The 22,732-nt window shown below is 50.2% G+C and overlaps 1 protein-coding gene across 1 annotated transcript in view; it reads left to right on the forward strand.

Moving 5' to 3' along the window:
• Positions 1-22,732, forward strand: part of MYO7B (myosin VIIB) — a 113,835-nt gene that overhangs the window by 24,996 nt on the left and 66,107 nt on the right. Inside the window, 8 exon segments of the mRNA XM_017877371.1 lie at positions 3,132-3,172; positions 7,278-7,391; positions 8,403-8,555; positions 9,788-9,972; positions 13,167-13,288; positions 17,826-17,968; positions 20,737-20,850; positions 22,248-22,401. Coding sequence (XP_017732860.1) covers positions 3,155-3,172; positions 7,278-7,391; positions 8,403-8,555; positions 9,788-9,972; positions 13,167-13,288; positions 17,826-17,968; positions 20,737-20,850; positions 22,248-22,401 — 1,003 coding nt within the window. The 5' untranslated portion in view covers positions 3,132-3,154.

Here is a 22,732-nt window from a genome sequence, read left to right on the forward strand (position 1 = left end):
GCTGTCCCCAGAGGTGGAGTCTACAGAGACAGGCAGGCTTCCTTGAGCTGCTGTGAGCTCCACCCAGTTCGAGCTTCCCAGCGGCTTTGTTTACCTACTTAAGCCTCAGCAATGGCGGGCGCCCCTCCCCCAGCCTCGCTGCTGCCTTGCAGTTAGATAGCTGCAGACTGCTGTGTTAACAATGAGGAAGGCTCTGTGGGCGTGGGACCCTCCCGGCCAGGTTGCCTCACAGCTCCTAAGATACTTTCCTTTGTCTTGACTTTAGATAACCAGATGACAATGTGCCTAGACGATGATCTTTATGTGATGAATTTCCCAGGTGTTCTTTCTTGTATTTGGATGTTTAGGTCTCTAGCAAGGCCAGGGAGGTTTTCCTTGATTCTTCCCCAAAAAATGTTTTCGAAACTTTTAGATTTCTCATTTTCCTCAGGAATACAAATTATTCTTAGATTTGGTTGTTTTACATAATCCCAAGCTTCTTGGAGGCTTTGTTCATTTCTTAAAATTCTTTTTTCTTTGTCTTTGTTGAATTGGGCTAATTCTGAATTGGGTTAATTCAGAGCTTGTCTTCAAACTCCGCGGTTCTTTCTTCTGCTTGTTTGATTTTATTGCTAAGACTTTCCAGAACATTTTGCATTTCTCTAAGTGTGTGCCTTGTTTCCTGAAGTTGCAATTGTTTTTTGTCTATGCTATCTGTTTCACTGAAGATTTCTCCCCTCATTTCTTGTATCGTTTTCTTGATTTCCTTAAATTGGACTTCACCTTTCTCTGGTGCCTCCTTGATTAGCTTAATAATTGACCTTCTGAATTCCTTTTCAAGTAAGTCAGGGATTTCTTCTCGGTTTGGACCCATTGCTGGTGAGCTGGTGTGATTTTTTGGGGGTGTTAAAAATCCTTATTTTGTCATATTACCAGAATTGTTTTTCTGGTTCCTTCTCATTTGGGTAGGTTATGTCAGAGGGAAGTTCTGGGACTCAAGGTTGCTATTCAGATCCTTTTGTCCCACAGGGTGTTCCCCTGATGTAGTTCTCTCCCCCTTTTGTGAGACTGGTATAAAAATAGTCATGTAGACCAATGGAACAGATGGAGAACCCAAAATAAACCCAACTGTTTACAGCCAACTGATCTTCAACAAAGCAAACAAAAACATAAAGTGGGAAATGACACCCTATTCAACAAATGGTGCTGGGATAATTGAAAAGCCACAGGTAGGAGAATGAAACTGAATCCTCATCTCTCACCTTATATAAAAATCAGCTCAAGATGGATCAAGGACTTAAATCTAAGACCTGAAACTATAAAAATTCTAGAATATAACATCAGAAAAACCCTTCTAGACATTGGCTTATGCAAAGATTTCATGACCAAGAACCCAAAAACAAATGCAACAAATACGAAGATAAATAGGTGGGACTTAAACTAAAGAACTTTTGCACAGCAAAATAAACAGTCAGCAGAGCAAACAGACAACCCACAGAGTGGGAGAAAATCTTCACAAACTATGCATCTGACAAAGGACTAATATCCAGAATCCACAAGGAACTCAAACAAATTACCAAGAAAACAAACAAACAAACATTCCCATCAAAAAGTGGGCTAAGGTTATGAATAGACAATTCTCAAAAGAAGATATACGAATGTCTAACCAACAAGGAAAAATGTTCAACATCACCGATGATCAGGGAAATACAAATCAAAACTGCAATGCAACACCACTTTACTCCTGCAAGAGTGGCCATAATTAAAAAATCAAAAAATGATAGATGTTGGCATGGATGTGGTGAAAAGGGAATGCTTCTACACTGCTGGTGGGAATGTAAACTAGTACAGCCACTGAGGAAAACAGTGTGGAGATTCCTTAAAGAACTAAACATAGAACTACCATTTGATCCATCAATCCCACTACTGGATATCTACCCAGAGGAAAAGAACTCATTATTCAAAAAAGATACTTGCACACACATGTTTATAGCAGCACTATTCACAATTACAAAAATGTGGAACCAGCCCAAATGTCTATCAATGAACAAGTGGATAAAGAAACTATGATATCGGTATATCATATATATATAGATGTATATCATATATATAGAGAGATATAGACATATATCATATATATGGCATACATATGTATGATGGAATACTACTCAGCCATAAAAGGAATGAATTAATGGCATTCACAGCAACGTGGATGGGATTGGAGACCATTATTCTAAGTGAAGTAACTCAGGAATGGAAAACCAAACATCGTATGTTCTCACTTATAAGTGGGAGCTAAGCTATGAGGATGCAAAGGCATAAGAATGATACAATGGGCTTTGGGGACTCGGGGGGAAAGGGAAGGAAGGGGGTGAGGAATGAAAGACTACAAATTGGGTTCAGTGCATATTTATCTGGTGATGGGTGCACCAAAATCCCACAAATCACCGCTAAAGAACTTAGCAGTAGACCTGGTACCCACCTTGCACTGCTCAGCACAGGGAAGGGGAAGATGCCAGCACTCAGTCAGGGTAACTCAGGGTTTCCTGCTTTCGATGGGACAAGTAGGCTCGTCCTTGCTCCTCCTCCTGCTGGACCTGGCTGCCTACTTGGGCCTGGCTGCCTGCTCCTTCTAGAACCACCAGGTGCTGGGGACAGGTTTGAAAGGAGGCAGATCTGGGTTTGATTCCCAGCTGTGATACTAATTAACTGCGTGGCATTTCCTGCATTGAGTCCCATGTCTAAAGTGAGGGAACACGCACATTCTGCAGTGCTGTGAGGTTTAAAGTTGTGTCTGTAGCTCCAGTGGCTGCTTACCTGAGCACTTCCCAGGATGTGTGATGATAACTGGTTTTCATGGATATCTGACCAGATAAAATTGGGGCTTCTGGATGGCAGGGAACCACCCACTCCCTGTATCAAGCCCAGGACTGAGTATGAAATATGTCTGCAATTAAGGTGATGTAGAATGAAGCTCTTGTACTTGGGCTAGGACTGTGACTCATTCATCCATTTATTCAGCATTTTTTCTGAGCCGGGTCCCATGCCGGGACCTTAGGGTAGTGTTGGTGAACAAGCCCAGCTCCTGTGCTCCAGGGGCTCCAATCGGGGGTATGCATGGAGCTGACATTCTGCTTTCTCTCTCCATACAGGTGTGTGGAACTGCTGACTCAGGATGTCAGGGTTCAGGCTGGTAAGAATTGTATGATTTGTTCCAGGGGTTATTGGTGTAAGTTACTCAAGGCCAAGTTGAATCGCTCCCAAGGAAAGAGAGGAAAGGCAATGAGACCCTATAGGAAAATACCAGAGACAGGTGAGTTTAGGAAACATGACAGATTCTAGCATCTAAAGAAAACAAGTTTGGTCAACCACTGGCCTGGGCAATACATGTAGTTATGTATAGTTATCCCTCACTTTCATGCAGGGCTTAACGTGTCCCTTTGTCTTGACAAAAGGGATTTCTTTTCTTTACTTTTCTTTTTTTTTCCAGACAGATTCTCACTCTGTCACCCAGGCTGGAGTGCAGTGGCGTGATTTCAGCTCACGGCAACCTCTGCCTCCCAGGTTCAAGTGATCCTCCAACCTCAGCCTACCGAGTAGCTGGGACCACAGGTGCATGCCACCACACCCAGCTAATTTTGTATTTTTTGTAGGGACGGGGTTTTACCATGTTGCCCAGGCTGGTCTTGAACTCCTGAGCTCAAAGCAATCCACTAGCCGTGGCCTCCCAAAGTGCTGGGTGTGAGCCACCTTGCCCAGCCAACAAAGGGATTTCCCAGTTGTCTCATTGTGGCAGTTGCAGGGAGCTCCCCCAGAGAAAACAGGGAACTGGGGAACTGTGGGCATGGGTAGGACTGAAACCCAGGTCTGAGTCACCACTTTGGACTCTGCATCGTGCTTCCTTCACTCAACAAATATTCCTGTGTTCCGGTGGCCAAGGGATGGCTCCTCCATAGGAAGAAAACAGAGGAGTTTTGCATTTACTGTTGAATCAACATAGACCCTGGGGAATTGCCCTGCCCTGCCACGGCGCGTAAAGGGTGGAGAGTTCAGAGGCTGGGGAACCCAGAGAGCAGAGGCCCCAAACCAGCTTGTGCATCCTTCCCCGCCCTCCACATTTCCACCCTTGCCCCATGGCCCCGCAGAGTCCAGGAGAGCAGGATAGTGTTGCAAAGTGCTCTTTGATAAGAAAATGCCCCAAATATTCTCCTCCTGAGTGCAAAGCCACATAGGACATCGTTCCTGGCCGCTGGAGCACACTGCTGAGAGGAGGACCTTCACTACGCAGGAGCCCCTGGTGCTGCCACTAAGCCTGGCAGCATCGGACTCACAGAATGGACAGCCAAGATTGGCTTCTTGTTTTCAATTACAGAATAGAGCTTAGGCTGTTTTAGGCTGTAGAGAGGACACGCATGGTCTCAAACGCCAGGTTGTGAGGCTTCTGGTGACTAAGTTGCAAACCTGAGAGCATGGCTCCACCTTGGAGCATGGTGTGGTTTTAAGACAAAGCCAAGCATTTCACAAAGGAATATGCCGTGGGATGCATCGACGCCAAACTCCCCCTGGGGATGCCACTAACTGCAAACAGAGTTTAGAAAAACACCTCTTAGGGCCCTATTACTCACAATGACAATTGCAGTCCCGCTCTGTCTTCAGAGATTGTAAGTCTTTGAGAGGAGAGTCATCTCTCGGCTCACTGCAACCTCGGCCTCCCAGGTTCAAGCAATCCTCCTGCCTCAGCCTCCTGAGTAGCTGGGACTACAGGCACCCACCACCATGCCCGGTTAATTTTGTATTTTTAGTAGAGACAGGGTTTCACCACGTTGGCCAGGCTTGTCTCGAACTCCTGACCTCAGGTGATCTGCCCTCTCACCTCGGCCTCCCAAAGTGCAGAGTGATCATCTCTTTAATGAATAAGTCTTTCAGAAGGCCCATGCGGTTGTTGAGTCCTCTGTGGTGCCCTCCGTGCTGGACACTATTCGGGCTCCCTGCCATAGGGCACTCCATCTTCACCGCAGCCCTGTGAAGCAGGCCTCTTTCAACAGATAAGGAAGTTAAGGTTCAGAGCTGTGAAGTGACTTTCCCAAGGCCGTATAACTCCTGGAATACAGAGTAGGGATTAGAACCCAGCCAGGTCTGCCTGACTTCATTGGGGCTTGGACTGCCGTAACAAGGTGTCACAGCCTGGGTGGCCTAAACCACAGACATTTATGTTCTCACGGTCCTGGAAGCTGGAAGTCCAAGGTCAAGTGCCTTAGGGTTGTAAATGGCTGTCTTCTCATTTTATCCCTTCACATGTCCTTTCTTCTGTGCTGTGGGGTGAGGAAAGGGAGAGAGAAAAACAGAGAGAGAGAGAGAGAGACAGGGAGAGAGAGCGTGCGTGCATCTCACTCTGGTGCCTCTTCCTTTTTTATAGACACCAGTCCTGTTGGATTAGGACCACACCCTTAGGACCTTATTTAACCTGAATTACCTCCTCGAAGGCCTTATCTGCAAATGTGATCATGTCAGGAGTTGGGGCTTCACTATATGAATTCTGGAGGGACACAATTCAGTCCATATAATGAGGTTTATTTATATTTTTGCCCATCTTCTATAGCGATCTTCTTCCTAATTCTGATTTTATTTTATTTTATTTTTTATTTATGGATTCTTTTTTGACAGAGTCTCACTCTGTCAGCAAGGCTGGAGTGCAGTGATGCGATCACAGCTCACTGCAACCTCCACCTCCCAGATTCAAGCAATATCGTGCGTCAGCCTCCTGATTAGCTGGGATTACAAGGGCCCACCACCACGCCTAGCTTTTTTTTTTTTGAGAGGGAGTCTTGCACTGTCACCCATGCTGGAGTGCAGGGGTGCGATCCTGGCTCATTGCAAGCTCTGCCTCCCAGGTTCAAGCAATGCTCCTGCCTCAGCCTCCTGAGTAGCTGGGACTACAGGCATGTGCCACCACACCTGGCTAATTTTGTATTTTAGTAGAGACGGGGTTTCACTATGTTGGCCAGGCTGGTCTTGAACTCCTGACCTTGTGATCCACCCACCTCGGCCTCCCAAAGTGCTGGGATTACAGGCGTGAGCCACCGCACCCAGCCAATTTTTGTATTTTTTTAGTAGAGGCAGGGTTTCTCCATGTTGGCCAGGCTGTTCTCAAACTCCTGGCCTGTCTTGGCCTCCCAAAGTGCTGGGATTACAGGTGTGAACCACGACACCCAGCCCCTAATTCTAATTTTTAAAAAAATTCTATATCATTTTACTGACTTTTCTCCTTCCTGTCTTTTATGATTCTTCCCATGTTTTTCTAATCAGGGCATGTTCTCCCAAGGTTTCCAATTTTGTTTTCATTCTGGTGCGCATTTCTTTCATTTCCTCCATTTTTTCATTCAGCTCTGCCAACTCATGTCTCATCCTTTTTCTCAGTTTTCCCCCATCTAATTCCTGGGCTTTTCTGCCTCTGACCTAATCTTTGGTCAGTTTTTGTAAATTATGGTGAAATACTCGGTCACAACTTCCCACTGCTCTGTGGCAGTTATTTCTCTTTTGCTAAGGGTTATTTGCTCCTTTCCTCCTCTTGGGTTTCAGTACCTCCAAACACAGACCTGTGTCCTTTTGGATTACTTCTCTTCAGATGGGGTGAGCTTTCTTGGATTAGAAGGAGGTTCGTGCGGGGTCAGTGCCACAGTGCAGGCTAGCAGAAATCTCACATGTGAGTTTTTAGTCGTTGCTTCTCCCACCCAATAGATCTGGGTACCGCAGAGCTTTTCACGGGGCAAGGCTTCTCTCTTCCCACCCCACAGAGAGACTGCTTCCTGCAAGTATGGCAGACCTGCAAATATGGTCTGTTTCTTAGAACCGAGACAGGCCAGGCAAGCTCCAACTGCCACCTTGTGCCCTTGCTCCTGCTGCTGCAGCAAGACATGCTGCTTTTGCATGCCAGGATGGGCTGCTGCCTTGGAGAATTGAACTTTGCCCTCTCTTTCTGGAATCTACAGCCGGGGTCACCTTTTCAACTTCCTCCTGTATCTTCTACTGTTTGTTTCTGTTTCTCATCCTCCTATTGCTTGCGGGTGATTTCTGAGAGGATGAAACTCTTGCTACCATCAAGCTTGAGAAGCACTTTCTCTTTTAAACACTCAGCCACGCCACCTTCCTAAATAGTTGCCAAGTTTCTTTTTCATTATGAGAGGTTCTGTGGTGAGACCAGAGCTCCTGTCAGCTTACTGTCCCAGACAAGACAAAGATCCAGCAGGGAGGGGCAGAGAAAGCGGGGATCACACCACTGTCTTCTGTCTGCCCTCCAGGGTGACCATGTGTGGCTGGAGCCTCCCTCCACCCACAAGACTGGCGTGGCCATTGGAGGCATCATCAAAGAGACCAAGCCAGGCAAGGTCTTGGTTGAAGATGACGAGGGCAAGGTCAGTGTTCTGGGGCTTTCCTCTGGGCCCCGGCCTGCCCCCACATCCAGGGCCCCAGAGCCCTCCCCACCCTGTGGAGCCTCTCCCTGACACCAGGGGCTCCAAGGCCAAGTGGGGACCTGGGTGGCAGGACAGATCACGGTGGAGTCCTGCCATGGTGAACACGGCCTGTGTGTCCTGGGGAACGTTTCAAGAGTTGCAGTCTGGGGAAATGAAGAGAATTAGGGGGGCAGGAAGTGGAGAAGTGGGAAAGGGGCTCTGGAAGGACCAGAGGGGCAGAAAGCCGGTTTGCAAAATGAAACCTGGCACGGGGGAAAGGTGGGTGAGGAAGGTGTGTGGAGGGGCAGGACCGGGCAAAACGCACAAGTGAGAGGCCAGCAACCTGGAGTGGCCCAGGGGTGACCAGCTCGTCCACCAGAGGGGTCAGGACCAGCTGGGTGGTGAGCGGGGAAGGGCTTACCATGGAGTGTCCAGCCGGTCACTTAGCTCCTCAGATTGTCCTCTCCGCTCAGCTGGGTGCTGCAGGCTTAGCCTCCAAAGAAAAGTTTCTAGGCTGTGGCCTGTGAGATCCAGATGATGGAAGTCAATAAAATAATAACAATATCTTCTGTTTGTGTAACACTGTAGTTTATTTTTAGAAAAAAAACTTTTACTTGCATACTCTTATTCCAACAACCTGCAAGGCTCCCAGCTGCAACCTGACCCTAAATCTAACTTCTGGCTATAAGCTCCTTTGTCCCTGGTCTGAAATTCAGCCCTAGTCCCAGCTATGCCTTAACCCTGGGCCCTAGACCCATGCTGATCCAGTCATAGATGGACCTGATTCTGCCACAGGAGTCCCTTGACCCTTGTCATAGACTGACCCTGGCCGGAGGCTGGCCACCGCCCCAGGTCAGCTGATCTGTGACCCCGAAGGCCACTTTGCTGCTGAGAACTTGGAGGGGAGGGTGTGGCAGGCTGGCCACGGGGATGGAGGCCACCCCTCAGGGGAGTCTGTACCCGTTGTTCCAGGAACACTGGATCCGAGCAGAGGACTTTGGTGTCCTCAGCCCCATGCACCCCAATTCAGTCCAGGGCGTGGACGACATGATCCGCTTGGGGGACCTGAACGAGGCGGCCATGGTGCACAACCTCCTGATCCGCTACCAGCAGCACAAGATCTACGTGAGTCTCCCCAGCCCTGTGTCCACAGGGGAGCCCCTCACAGGTGCCGACCTCCTGGACAGGGAGAAGAAAATGATGCACGGGGAGCACTGCCCCCCCATGCCCTCACTGGGGGAGGTGGGCGAGGTGCCTAACTTTTCCCAATCTCTGCTGCCCAGTCCCAAACAGGGCAATCCCACCCTGGAGGGAAGGAAGCCGCTGCATAGAGTGACAGCACAGTGCCTGGCACAGTTCGTGCTTAGTGAGGGCTGCAGATGGCCATCAGGTGGCCATTGTCCTCTGCCCTCTCCGTCCCAAGCATGTTGTAGAGACAGGGTCACCAGACAGAGAGCTCCTGGCTTCCCAAGAGTGAATCCCATGACAGCCAGGATCCCAAGATCTTGATTCACCAGACGAGGGGGCCATGGGGGTGGATGTGGGCCCTCCCTGCAAACCTGGCCTGGATGGAGGTTCACCCCAGCCTGAAGCTCTCATCCTGGTTCCAATGCAGATTTTTCCAGGGGAGGTGGTATTTCCAAACCAACACCAGCTCGGCCTAAGTATGTGTGGCCTGCAGAAGCCACTGCCTGCCTGGGCCTCTCTGGTTGGAGGGGTGGCTAGCTTGGTTCTGACCAGCTCTTCTGGGCTGTTCAGAGGAAGGCAGCTTGTGCTTCCAAAGGGCTTGTGCCTGCACTCCTCATCTGGTGGCATAGCCTGAAGCCAGAGGGCACGTCCTCCCCTTTCCTAAAGTGAAAACGAGGATGCCATGGTCGTGTGGCGTATCGTGCAGACTCTGCCTGCCCCACCCACTGAGGGGCAGTGGGGCCGAGTGGGGGCTCCAGATGGGCAGCTGATCCAGGGTGGAGGTCCCAGGAGCACACAGAAATTTGTGGTTCGGGTCCGTGAGGGCCACTTGTTGACCAGCCTATATGAAAGCCCCTGCGGGATGCATGTGAAAACCCATTTCATACTTAGTCCATTTTTATCGAGCCCCTTCTAAGTACCAGGCAAGGTACTAAACAGCTAACATTTGATCTTCCTGAAAATATGTCCCCTGGGAGCTCACCTTCCTGGTGAACATCTCGTCTTCCCATAGGAGGGACCTGCACAGCCGAATGTCTTATCTCCCTGGCCCAGAATCAGACTCTACTTCCCCACCAAAGTCAGCAGCCCTGATAACTCCCTGAGGGCAGGGCCAAGGCCGAGTATCTCTGCCAGGGGCAGAGGGCACTGACCACCTGCTCCCTTCCCAGACGTACACAGGTTCCATCCTGGTGGCCGTGAACCCGTTCCAGGTGCTGCCGCTCTACACCCTGGAGCAGGTACAGCTCTACTACAGCCGCCACATGGGGGAGCTGCCCCCGCATGTCTTTGCTGTCGCCAACAACTGCTACTTCAACATGAAGAGGAACAAGAGGGACCAGTGCTGCATCATCAGGTGAGCAGAGAGGTCAGGCACCGCCTCCAGGCATCTCCCTGAACTGCTCCCCACCAGCATGCCTGCAAAGTTGGGCAAGGCAGGAGCTCTTCCTACTCCATGGCACACACCCTTCTCCACAGCACACAACGGCCCCAGCTACCCTGCACCCCGAGCAGTTCCTCCAAAGCTTCCTTCCTTCAGAACCTAGGCTTTCATCGTGTCACCAGGGACTGGACTGCCCAGCCTCTAGTAACGGTTTACTGAGTCAAGGAAGGAAGTTGGGCTGGGTTCCTTTAGAAATGGGCCCCAGGTGTCGGGCATGGTAGCTCATGCCTATAATCCCAGTGACTTGGGAGGTCAAAGCAGGAGGATTCCTTGAGGCTGGAAATTTGAGACCAGCCTGGACAACGTAGTGAGACCCTATCTCTGTAAAAATAAAAAAAGAAAAAGATACGGGACCCAGGTTAGGCACTTGAAGATGCAGGAGTTCAACAGCTGAGGACCCACTCAAAAAAATCTCAGGGCAGGCCCCAGGTGAGGACAGAAGAGCAGCAGCTCCAGGGGGCAGCTCTCAGGTCACCAGGGGACCAGAAGGAAAGTGTCCCCTCCAGTCCAGGTCCTGACTGCTTCAGAGACTCCCTGTCTGGCCTGGCCTCTCTACCAGTGACCACAGACCCTCCTGGTGTCGGGAGGAGGAGTGTTCAAGGGAATGGGAGGTGGAGTGGGAATTTGGCTCCCAAGCACCTTGCTTGGTGCTCCAGTAGAGTCATTCATTCATTCCTTCCTTCACTCAATCATTTGAGGTTTTGTCATGCCCCAACTGTGTGCCACCCACCGTCCTAACATGGGGAGGCAGCAGCTAACAAAAGGGACCAGAATCCCTTCTTCAGGGAGCTTACATTCTAGAAGCGGAGACAGACAGGCAACAAATAAGTGCGTTTTTATGCAGGTCCTAACAGCTTTGAAGTAAAACACGGCAGGGGAGAGGAAAGGGTGATGTCAGCCTCTGCGTTAGGTAGGGGGCAGGCCAGGCATGGCCTCTCTGAGGAGGGATGTTGAACAGAGACCAGAATGAAGTCCTAAGGCACAGGTGATCACATTTCATGTCCTCAGCAACCCACTGAAGGAGATGCTCTTATTCCCCTGATATGGCCCCATCTTACTACTGGAGAGACCTACAGTCAGAGGGGCTGAGATCCTGTTCCAGTGGCACACGGCGGTGAAGTGGGGAATTCAAACCCAGGGCTCTGGAGAAGACAGCAGACAGGTGCCCTGGGAGAGAGCTGGAACTCCCAACCTGCCCCCGGAGGCAGGGCAAGAAGCCTCTCAGCAGAGCTGGGCCGCAGGCTGGCTGGCCAGGAGCTGACAGGGTGGCGCCCCCTGGAGGCTGGCAGGGCTAGCCCAGTGTGAGCAAGGAGAGGAAAGAGCCCCCTGACGTTTGGTTCCTTGTAGTGAGCAGAACGTCACTTGTCACTTTGAGTCAAATTGCATTCTCCTCCTGCCCTTTCCTCCCCCAGGGCTGTGGGCAAGTCCCCTTAAGCCGCATCTCTACAATGGCAGGTTGTTTGATGAGCTTGTTTACAAACACGCCTGGCGCTTGACAGGCACTCAGGGGAGTCCACAGCTATCACTGGAGGTTTGTTGATCTCACTCTGCTTTGCTGGCATAGTGATTGTGGGTATTTTGATCATAACTTTTTTAAAAAGGTAATATTTTGGCCGGGTGCGGTAGTTCACGCCTGTAATCCCAGCACTTTGGGAGGCTGAGGCAGGTGGATCACCTGAGGTCAGGAGTTCAAGACCAGCCTGGCCAACATGGTGAAACCCCATCTCTACTAAAAATATAAAAATTACCTGGGCGGGGTGGCCAGCGCCTGTAATCTCAGCTACTTGGGAGGCTGAGGCAGGAGAATTGCTGGAAATGGAGGGGGCAGAAGTTTCAGTTAGCCGAGATGGTGCCATTGCACTCCAGCCCAGGCCAACAACAGCAAGACTCTGTCTCAAATAAAGAAAAAAAAGACAATATTTTCAGGCCAAGCATGGTGGCTTATGCCTGTAATCCTAGCACTTTGGGAGGCCAAAGAGGGCAGATCAGCTGAGGTCAGGAGTTTGAGACCAGCCTGGTAAAGATGGTGAAACCCTTATCTCTACTAAAAATATAAAAATTACCTGGGCATGATGGCAGGCACCAGTAATCCCAGCTACTTGGGAAGCTAAGGCATGAGAATCACTTGAGCCCAGGAGGTGGAGGTTGCAGTGAGCCTAAATCACGCCACTGTACTCCAGCCTGGGTGACAGAGTGAGACTCCATCTCAAAAAAAAAAAAAAAAAAAAAAAAGGTAATATTTTCAGATGAAGCAATATCTGGGATTTGCTTTAAAATAGTACAGGAGGGGGCCAGGCGCGGTGGCTCAAGCCTGTAATCCCAGCACTTTGGGAGGCCGAGACGGGCAGATCATGAGGTCAGGAGATCGAGACCATCCTGGCTAACACAATGAAATCCCATCTCTACTAAAAAATACAAAAAAGCTAGCCGGGCAAGGTGGCGGGCGCCTGTAGTCCCAGCTAATCAGGAGGCTGAGGCAGGAGAATGACAGGAACCCGGGAGGTGGAGTTTGCGGTGAGCTGAGATCACGCCACTGCACTCCAGCCTGGGCGACAGAGTGAAACTCTGTCTCAAAAAAAAAAAAAAAAAAATAGTACAGGAGGGGAAACAAAATTGGCCAGGAGTTGAAGCTGGATAATGGGACTGTGGGAGTCTGTTATGCAAACTCTAAAGTGTAGGAATCCTCTGGGGATCCTGTGAAAATGCAGATTCTGATCAACAGAGCCTGTGTGACCTGGGCCTCTGCATTCTGAGCCTGCTGCTGGCCTGTGGGCCACGCGCTCATTAGGAAGACATTGAGTCATCTCACTCAGCCTTCGGTATGTCCTGGGCACTGTGGTGCTGACCCTGGAATGAATTAGATCCGAGTGTGCCAAGGAGCTTGCAGCTGAGCAGAGAAGAAAAGACAAACACAATAGTGTGTACAACACAGGCAGCCTGAGACCCACAGGGGACTTCAGGGCTTCAGTGCAGTGGGATATGTGCAGGGGAGAGGCCATCCTTGTCAGACTGGCTCAGAAAGCAGGACTGAGGTTTGTAGGAGAGTTGAGAGGTGTTGAAAAAATAGTTGTTGTGTGGTCTCATGTCCCTGCACACCCTTTTTGCAGTGGCGAGTCTGGGGCTGGCAAGACGGAGACCACCAAGCTCATCCTGCAGTTCATGGCCACCGTCAGTGGCCAGCATTCGTGGATTGAGCAGCAGGTCCTGGAAGCCAATCCTATCCTGGAGGGTAAGCATCACTCTGGGACCCGCCCTTTTCCCCCAGCCCCGCTAGAGCCTTCCTGCCAGGTGGGACCATGGGGAGGGACAGGATAGGCCACAAACCTTCAGCAACTCCTCCAGACCCTTGGGACACAAAACACAAGGGTTGGGTGCATGGTAGGGATAGGGGGGCCAGGCAGCACAAAGGGGAAAGACTGAGTACGTAATAAACTTTCAACAGGTGTGTTTTCCACGGGATCGTAAGGAGTATTTTTTTTTTTCTTTGAGGCGGAGTCTTGCTTTGTCGCCGAGGCTGGAGTGCGGTGGCCAGATCTCGGCTCATTGCAAGCTCCGCCTCCCAGGTTCAGGCCATTCTCCTGTCTCAGCCTCCCGAGTAGCTGGGACTACAGGCGCCCACCACCTCGCCCGGCTAGTTTTTTTGTATGTTTTAGTAGAGACGGGGTTTCACCGGGTTAGCCAGGATGGTCTCGATCTCCTGACCTCGTGATCCGCCCGCCTCGGCCTCCCAAAGTGCTGGGATTACAGGCCTGAGCCACCGCGCCCGGCCCAGGAGTATTCTTTTTAAAAAGGGATCAAATCAATCTGGGAAATGCTAGATGTGCGTGTTCAGTTGCTGGAACTGAACTGGAAAGCAGGTGCTGGGCTAGGGTGAGGACTGCAACAGGTTTATCGAGGGGTAAACCTGTGGAAGACAAGGTGGGAGGAAGCAGGAGTGGGCAGGATGAGTTTTCAAAAATGGATGCTGCTCAGACCCTTAGGAAAGGGAAAAGGAGAGGAAGCAGCTTGGGTCGGGAGCGGCTCATGCTGTGTTGCAGATCTAAGTCTTGGCCAACCCAGCAGGGGGCTCTGGAGCAAACTCCTCCTCAAAAGCCTCCTGCCTTCACCCGGGTGACCCCGGCCTCAGTCTTGTCAGGGCTGCCCGGAAGCCGGTGGCCTCGGCCCCAAGGCTGTCAGCTGCTGGATAGCACAGTCTCTCTCGTTTCTTTAGAATTGAAGTTTGCTTTACACTTAGTAAGTATTCACCTTTTTCATGTACAGTTTCGTGAGTTTTCACAAACTCATACAGGCCTATGGCTCCCATCATCATCGTGAAGTAGAATGTTCCCATCACCCCCCAGATCTTCCCTCACGCCCATTCGTAGTCACCCCGTCTTCCCGACCCCTTCCCTGGCAACTACCGATTTGTCTTTCCCCTGGCCCCCTTCACAGTTTTGTCTTTTCCAGAATGTCATAGAAGTAAAATCACAGGGTTTGTAGCCTTTTGTGTCTGGTTTACCTTGGCTATTTGGGATTCTTCCTTGTTGCTGCCTGCATCAGTGATTCGTTCCTTTTTAATACTGAGTAGAATTCCATTGCGTGGAGGTACCACAGCTTCTCCACTGGTTTAGGACATCTGGGTTGTTTATCGTTTTCAGCTACTAGGAGGAAAACCTGCATAAACATTCACATACAGGTTTTTGGGTGCACATAGGTCTTTCCCTTGGATAAATATGCAGGAGTGAAACTGTTGGCTCAAAAGGCAAGTCGGCCATTTTACTTTGTCAGAAACTTCCGAAATGTTTTCCAAAGTGGTCGCAGCATTTTGCTCTCTCACCAGCAGAGCAGGAACATTCTGGTTGTCCTGTGACCCCACCAGCACCTGGCATGGTGAAGGACATGGTCTGCCCTCTGATATGTGTGGAGCACGCTTGTAACTCCCATGGCCCTGACGACAAAGGATGTTAGCGTCTTTCCGCATGCTTACCTCCCCTCTGTATATCTGCTCGGGTGAAGTGTCGGTTCAGATCTTTTGCCTATTCTTTCATATTCTTTAATTGGTCTATTTTCTTTTTTTTTTTTTTTTTTTTGAGACGGAGTCTCGCTCTGTCGCCCAGGCTGGAGTGCAGTGGCCGGATCTCAGCTCACTGCAAGCTCCGCCTCCCGGGTTCACACCATTCTCCTGCCTCAGCCTCCCGATTAGCTGGGACTACAGGCGCCCGCCACCTCGCCCGGCTAGTTTTTTGTATTTTTTAGTAGAGACGGGGTTTCACCATGTTAGCCAGGATGGTCTCGATCTCCTGACCTCGTGATCCGCCCGCCTCGGCCTCCCAAAGTGCTGGGATTACAGGCTTGAGCCACCGCGCCCGGCCTAATTGGTCTATTTTCTTACTAATGAGTTATTTTTGCTTGTTTGTTTTCTGTTTTTTTGAGACAGAGTTTCGCTCTTGTTGCCCAGGCTGGAACACAATAGCACGATCTCGGCTCACTGCAACCTCCGCCTACTGGGTTCAAGCAATTCTCCTGCCTCAGCCTCCCGAGTAGCTGGAATTATAGGCATGAGACACCACGCCCGGCTAATTTTGTATTTTTAGTAGAGACGGGGTTTCTCCATGTTAGTCAGGCTGGTCTTGAACTCCCGACCTCAGGTGATCTGCCTGCCTCGGCCTCCCAAAGTGCTGGGATTACAGGCGTGAGCCACCGTGCCTGGCCACTAGTGAGTTTTAAGAGTTCTTTATGTGTTCTGGATACAAGTCCTTTCTAAGACAGGTGTTACATCTTGTATTGTGTCCGAGTTTGTGGCCTGTCTTTTCATTCTCTAGACAGTGTCTTTTGCAGGGCAGAAGTTTTAAATTTTTAAAGTTCAATTTGTCCTTTTTTTTCTCCTATGGGTCATGTTTTTTTGTGTTGTATCTAAGAAATCTTTGCTTAACCCAGAGATTTTCTCCCATGTTTTTCCTATATGTTTTGTAGTTTTAGATCTTATATTTAGGTTGATGATCCAGTTTATGATTTACATTTGTGATCTGATATTTTTCTGTGGTGCAAAGTACACAGCACAGAAAAAAAGACTTTTGGCTGGGCGTGATGGCTTACGCCAGTAATCCCAGAACTTTGGGGGGCTGAGGCAGTCAGATCGCTTGAGCTCAGGAGTTCAAGACCAGCCTGGCCAACATGGGGAAACCCCGTCTCTACTAAAAATACAAAAATTAGCTGAGCATGGTGGCGTGCGCCTGTAATCCCAGCTACTTGGGGGGCTGCGGCAGGAGAATCGCTTGAACCCCAGAGGCAAAGTTTGCAGGGAGCCGAGATGGCACCACTGCACTCCAGCCTGGGCGACAGAGTGAGACTGTCTCAAAAGATAAAAGAAAAAAAGACTTTTCTGTCTTTCCTTCCTTCTTTCTTTCTCACCTTCTTTTTGCCTTCCTTCCTTTCTTTTTCTCTTTCTCTCTCTTTTTTTTTGTTTTGCATGTAGATACTCTATTGTTCCAGTCTTATTTGTCAAAAAGACTACTTTTTCTCTATTGACTTACCTTTGCACCCCTGTCTAAAATCAATTGACCATCTGTGTAAGGGACTGTTCCTGGATTCTCTATTCCCTTCAATTCCTCTCTCTGTCTATCCTTTCACCAGTGCTACAGTGTCTTGATTTCTGTAGCCTTATAGGAATTGGTGCAAGCAGATAGCATGTGCCCTCCAATTTTGTTCTTCTTTTTCAAACTTGGCTATTCTAGATCATTTACCTTTCCATATATAGTACACTTTAAGATCGGCCTGTCAGTTAGCACAAAAAAAGAAAAAACTGCCTGCATCAGATTCTTTCTTGAAGAGACACCCGACCAGTCACCCCCACAATGGCCACACTGGGCTCAATAAGCTAAATAGGTTTCATAACTGTGGCACTTCTCAGAGGCTCTGCCATGCACTGAGATTCCTCGAGAAAGAGAGACAGGGTGCTGTGTTTCTTAAACCTACTTCCCCAAGGAACCGTCTTCCTCTGTTTCATGGGACTATGCTAGATGCTGGTATTCTGAAACTGCATCCTAACCATTAATGGGCCATAAAATCAGTCTTCTAGAACAAATCAAATTATCATAGAATAGAAACACCCCAGCACATCACTCTTCATAAGAACTAGGACTGAGTATTTTGTTCTAACTTTGTGTGTGCAAGTGGACATGTGTATATACTAGGATGTAATGCAAAATATCTTCCTTACTGTGGATCACATCAGAAGAGCTTGCAGAAACAGCTTTACAAAAAACACTTTGTCCTGATCTGACTGCCTCCGTGTGTCCTGGCCTTGACATACTGTTGCTACTCCCCATGCCAGCTTGGCCTCTCCATATCAGCCTCAGCCCCGCAGCCTGAGCCATCTTTCTAAGCTGCGAATCTGCTCCCACACTCTCTCAGAAGCTTTACTGCCTCCCTTATCACTGCAGAATGATTGCCCAACTTCTGAGACTGGCATTTAAGGCTCTGTGCCACCTGGCCCTACCTACTAACTAGTTCTGTCTACCTTCCACTGCTTTCCTCCTGTATCCCACACTCCGACAAAAATTCTGCGTCTGCAAGTGCACTTCATGCTTTCTGACCGCCGAGGTTTTCCCCGAGGTTTTTGTCTTCCTCTTAGCGGGCACTTGGCTGCCATCACTGTCTGGTGCAGCCGTGCACATTCTTCAGTTGGAGCTTGGCCACCTCCTCTGAGAAGCCCTCTTAGATGATCCCACTGAAATTACATTTTCTGCTGTCTGATGTCATCATGGCCATCGCCTGCTTACCTTCAGCCTTTGGAAACGCCAAGACAATCCGCAACGACAACTCAAGCCGCTTTGGGAAGTACATTGACATCTATTTTAACCCCAGCGGGGTGATCGAGGGCGCACGCATCGAGCAGTTTCTCCTGGAGAAGTCCCGGGTCTGCCGGCAGGTGAGGCCTCCACCTGCCCAGGTCGGGAGCTGAGGGAATGGGGGAGGTTTCCAAGAGGGGCCCCCTTTCACCACTCTCACCTCTCCTCCCCTCTTCCCCAGGGGCCCTCCCAGAACCCACAGGCCTCACTGGATAATGAGGGCTCTTCCCCAGTATTTCAGGACAGCAAATGATAGAAATTTTTCCATTTTGAGCGGGGCTCAGTGGCACATGCCTCTAATCCCAGCACTTATGGTAGGCCAAGGCAGGTGGATTACTTGAGGCCAGGAGTTCGAGATCAGCCTGGCCAACGTGGCAAAACCCTGTCTCTACAAAAAAATACGAAAAAAAAAATTAGCTAGGCAGTGGCACACACCTGTAATCCCAGCTACTTGGGAGGCTGAGCCATGAGAACTGCTTGAGCCTAGGAGGCAAAAGTTGCAGTGAGCTGAGATTGCACCACTGCACTCCCACCTGGGCAACAGAGCGAGACTCTGTCTCAAAAAAAAAAAAAAGAATTTTCTCCATTTTGAATTTTCCATTCATATAAATTTATTCTTTCTTTGGTGCCTACCATTCCTCATCTCTACTAGAATTAATTCTGAGACTAGGCTAGTTAGGTGGGCTGTATCTTCAGGTGTGTTAGGGGCCATGGCGGAAAGACACAGGTGACAGTATCCCAAATGCCACGTGGCCAGGAAGTACAGAGGCACGTGTCCTGTGTTGTTACACCAGGCCCTGTGCTCAGGGGGCCCCTTGCTTGGTTTCAGGCTCTGCTATTGCCTCCTTGAAATTGTTACTAGCTTTTGAGCAAGAGGGCCCCTGGCTTCCTTTTACACTGGGTGATCATGGAGCCAGTCCCGATGGCAGGGATCCCAACACGTGGCACCCACAACAGAAGAATTAATGCACCTGTGTGTGTGTGGGGGGGGGGTGCTCTCGTATGACGGCATAACCCCTAACACATACATGTGTGCAAATGAGCACACATACAAAGAGGGGGTCCAGAGGGGAGAAGGCCACCAACAGAGGGGCTGTGACTGTGTGAGAGGGACACATGCCTCAGCACTGTGGCAAGCTGAGAAGGAAGGTCACATTTAGTGACCCCCCCAACCTGGTGCTATACTTTTCCTCTTTTATCTCATTTGACCTTTACAACCATGAGAGATAGGACTCTTTATCCCTATTGTACAGATGAGAAAACTGAGTCCAGATAAGTTAGGTCCCTTGTCCAGGGCCACAGAGCCAGCACATGGCAGAGTCTCCCTGCCCTGTCCAGAATCCCCTACCTCTTGATACAGTGGTTGCTGAATTCATAGAACTTGTCACCCAAAATGGTACCCCAAAATGGGCAGGAAATTTCTAAAGCAGGTGAGAAACAAGCCCTGCCCAAGAAAAGAGAGAGATTTAAAAATTATGGCATATCTATACTACAGAGGAAGCGGTCTGTCTGCGTTGATGTGAAGGATCACCAAGAGATATGTTTAGGTGAAAAAAAAGGAAGTTGCAGAACCATAAATATGTTTTGTGTAAAAAAGAAAGAAAGAAGGAAAGAAAGAAAGAAAGAAAGAGAGAAAGAGAGAGAGAAAAAAGAAAGAAAGAGAAAGAAAGAAAAAAAAAAGAAAGAAAGAAAGAAAGAAAGAAAGAAAGAAAGAAAGAAAGAAAGAAAGAAAGAAAGAAAGAAAGAAAAGACAACTATTTATAGATACGTTATAAGTAAATGTTTTTTAAAAAATGTCTAGGTTCTGGGGTGGGGAGGAGGGGATTTAAGGAAGGGGAAGGCAGGGTGGAAAGGAGCTCTCATCTTTTTGTTTTTTGAGACAGGGTCTCACTCTGTCACCCAGGTTGGAGTGCAGGGGTACAATCTCAGCTCACCCCTGCCTCTGTCTCCTGGGCTCATGTGATCCTCCCATCTCAGCCTTTTGAGCAGCTGAGACTAGAGGTGTTCGCCACCATGTCCAGCTAATTTTCTTATTTTATGTAGAGATGAGGTCTCACTATATTGCCCAGGCTGCTCTCAAACTCCTGAGCTCAAGTAATCCTCCCGCCTTGGCCTCCCAAAACTGCTGGGATTACAGCCCAAATGAAACTCCCATCTTTTAACACTATTGTATATGCTTCAGATTGTTTGATTTTTATGAGAATGCATTTATAAATAGTGTTTCAAAAAATATGGAAGGCACCCTAGGCAACATGGCAAAACCCCATCCCTACAAAAAATACAAAACTTAGCTGGGCGTGGTGGTGTGTGCCTGTGATCTTAGCTACTTGGTAGGCTGAGGTGGGAGGATGGCTTGAATCCAGGATTTCGAGGCTGCAGTGGGCTGAGATTGCACCACTGCACTCTAGCTTGGGTAACAGGGCAAGACTTTCTCTCGGAAAAAAACAAAAAAAATGCCGAAGGCCTAGGGAGCCCTGTGGCTGTCAGATCTCTCATGGGCCACTAAGTGCCTGTGAAGACTGTGGGACTATAAGAGAGCCCTGACTCTGTGCCATCACTCCTGGCCTGGGGACTTTGGACACAGCAGTGTCAGGGCTTCGAGGAGCAGTCAAGATGCAGGGAAATGCCTGGCAGAGAGGAGTTCTCAGGGCAGGGATGAGACAGCTGCGGAGGCCCAGGATAGGGACAGCAACCAAGCCAGGCTGGACCTGGGTCAGTGCCAGAGCTGCTCCTGGCTGAGAGACTTGGAGCGGAGGCCAGGGCTGGGCTGGACAGAGGCAGTCTGAGGCCCTGAGGCCTCAGGGGAATGGCCCACGGATCTGTCTGGAACGCCCTCTCTCCCTCCCAGGCCCCTGAGGAGCGAAACTACCATATCTTCTACTGCATGCTCATGGGGATGAGTGTTGAAGACAAGCAGCTGCTGAGCCTGGGCACGCCCTCCGAGTACCACTACCTGACCATGGTGAGCTGCCCACCTGCTGCCTCCCAGTAGCCAATGGAAGGGAGGAAAAAGAGCTGGTGCTGCTTCACCCTCCGTGACAGCTGCAGAGAAGCCCAATGCTGGCCAGGCCCCTGAGGCAGGGCTGGTTCTCTTTCCCTCTCCTCGCCAGCTCCTCTGTGCTGGGAATCACCTTGTCTGCGTGTCTCCCGCTTCCCATCACATGTACCCCATGCCCCAGGCTGGACCTCATCTTCCTTTGGTCCCCACTGGATGACAGGCTCCCGGTGCCCAGTGGGCCACAGGGAGTTGCCCACATGCCTCCTGTTCCTGATTTCACTCCAATGGTCTGTCCTTGCAGGCCCCCTAAAACGCAAGCCCCGAGCCCCAGGAAAGCAAAGCCCTTCTTGTGCTCGCAGCTGCACCTGCCACCTAGGACAGGGCAGCACCACAGCCATCGCTCATTAGCTGAGGTGCCCTGGCTATCAGGGGAACTGCACCTCCTGGTTTATTGACCACGGAGTGGACTCAGAGCATTCTGCCTCTGGGATCTCTCCCATGCAACCCTTTCTCCTGGGTCCACTGCTCCAATGCCTTCACCAGCCCTTGCCTGGACTTCATGGGCCCCCCTTACCAATCTTGACCTCTAATCTGTCACCCACCCTGCAGCCAAGGCACTCTTCCTGTAGGAAGGTTTGCACCATGCTTTGGATGGCACTGCTGCAGTGACCCCTGTGACCTGTAGGGTAGAAGTCCAAACTCCTCGGCGTGGTTTCCAAGTCCCTCCAGGATCTGCCCCTCTGCCGACCTCTCCCTTCTCAACACCCACCCCAGCCTCCCTGCAGCCCTGTCCCTACCTCCCCACCTCGTGGCCTTGCTCCCATCATACTCTACCTAAACTGCCCTCTTCCTCAGAGTCAGTGGGGCCAGCTTTGCACCTCCTCCAGGAAGCCTTTCTCCACCTCTTGATAAGGCTGGCCCCAGCCCCTGTGGTCTGGGCACCTATAACAGGCAAATGGCCATGGCACGGTCACTGGCTCCCTGCCTGCTCCCCTGGATGCCCAGCACAGGGCCTGGCCCATGGCGAGCCTTGGAAAGCGTTTCTTAAAGGCACAAACCCACAGTGTCCCCCAGAGAGACAAGGCAGGCTTGAGTAGGGACGAACGACAAATAGAGGAAGAAGTGTGAGTTGGCCAAGGTCACGCAGTGGCCAGATGCTGGTGCTGGCTGCAAGGCCCGATCATGCTGTGGCTACTGTGTCATGATTCTCCCTCTGAAAAGAATTGTATGTGGTTTCTGAGCGTGGACCCTGCCCGGTCCACCCAGTGCCTGTGAAGTGCAGTGTCTCAGCCTTGCTGGCCCCAGGATGGAGGCGGTGGGGCAGGGGGTGGCCCCATTAGCTGAGGCTCCCTGTCCCGCAGGGGAACTGCACTTCCTGTGAGAGGCTCAACGACGCCAAGGACTATGCCCACATCCGCTCGGCCATGAAGATCCTCCATTTCTCCGACTCCGAGAGCTGGGACCTCAGCAAGCTGCTGGCTGCCATTCTCCACCTGGGGAACGTGGGGTTCATGGGTAATGCCGGTTCTGCCCCAACTGCACCCTTGGGAAGGGAGGGGGCAGGGGACAGGAGCAGGAAGGCATCTCTAGGGGTTCTCACAGGAAGGGTCCTGTGGTCCAACCAAGGCCTGGAAAAATACATCTAAAAAATTCAGCTGTGATTTTGGAGGCCTCGTGAGGTGAAGGGGAAAATGTCAAAGCTTAAGGTTCTCCACAGGTGGAGACTGTGGCCAATCATCCCCCACTGTTAGCTGGGACCCCAAAGGGCTTCCCCCTTAAGGTTCAGGTAAGCCAGAGTAAACAAATCCATGCATGAACTTGCAAACCAGGTTGTGAGCATGGGGCG

The sequence above is a fragment of the Rhinopithecus bieti genome, unplaced genomic scaffold (assembly GCF_001698545.2).
Source record: "Rhinopithecus bieti isolate Rb0 unplaced genomic scaffold, ASM169854v2 scaffold_10223, whole genome shotgun sequence".
NCBI classification, from domain to species: domain Eukaryota; kingdom Metazoa; phylum Chordata; class Mammalia; order Primates; family Cercopithecidae; genus Rhinopithecus; species Rhinopithecus bieti.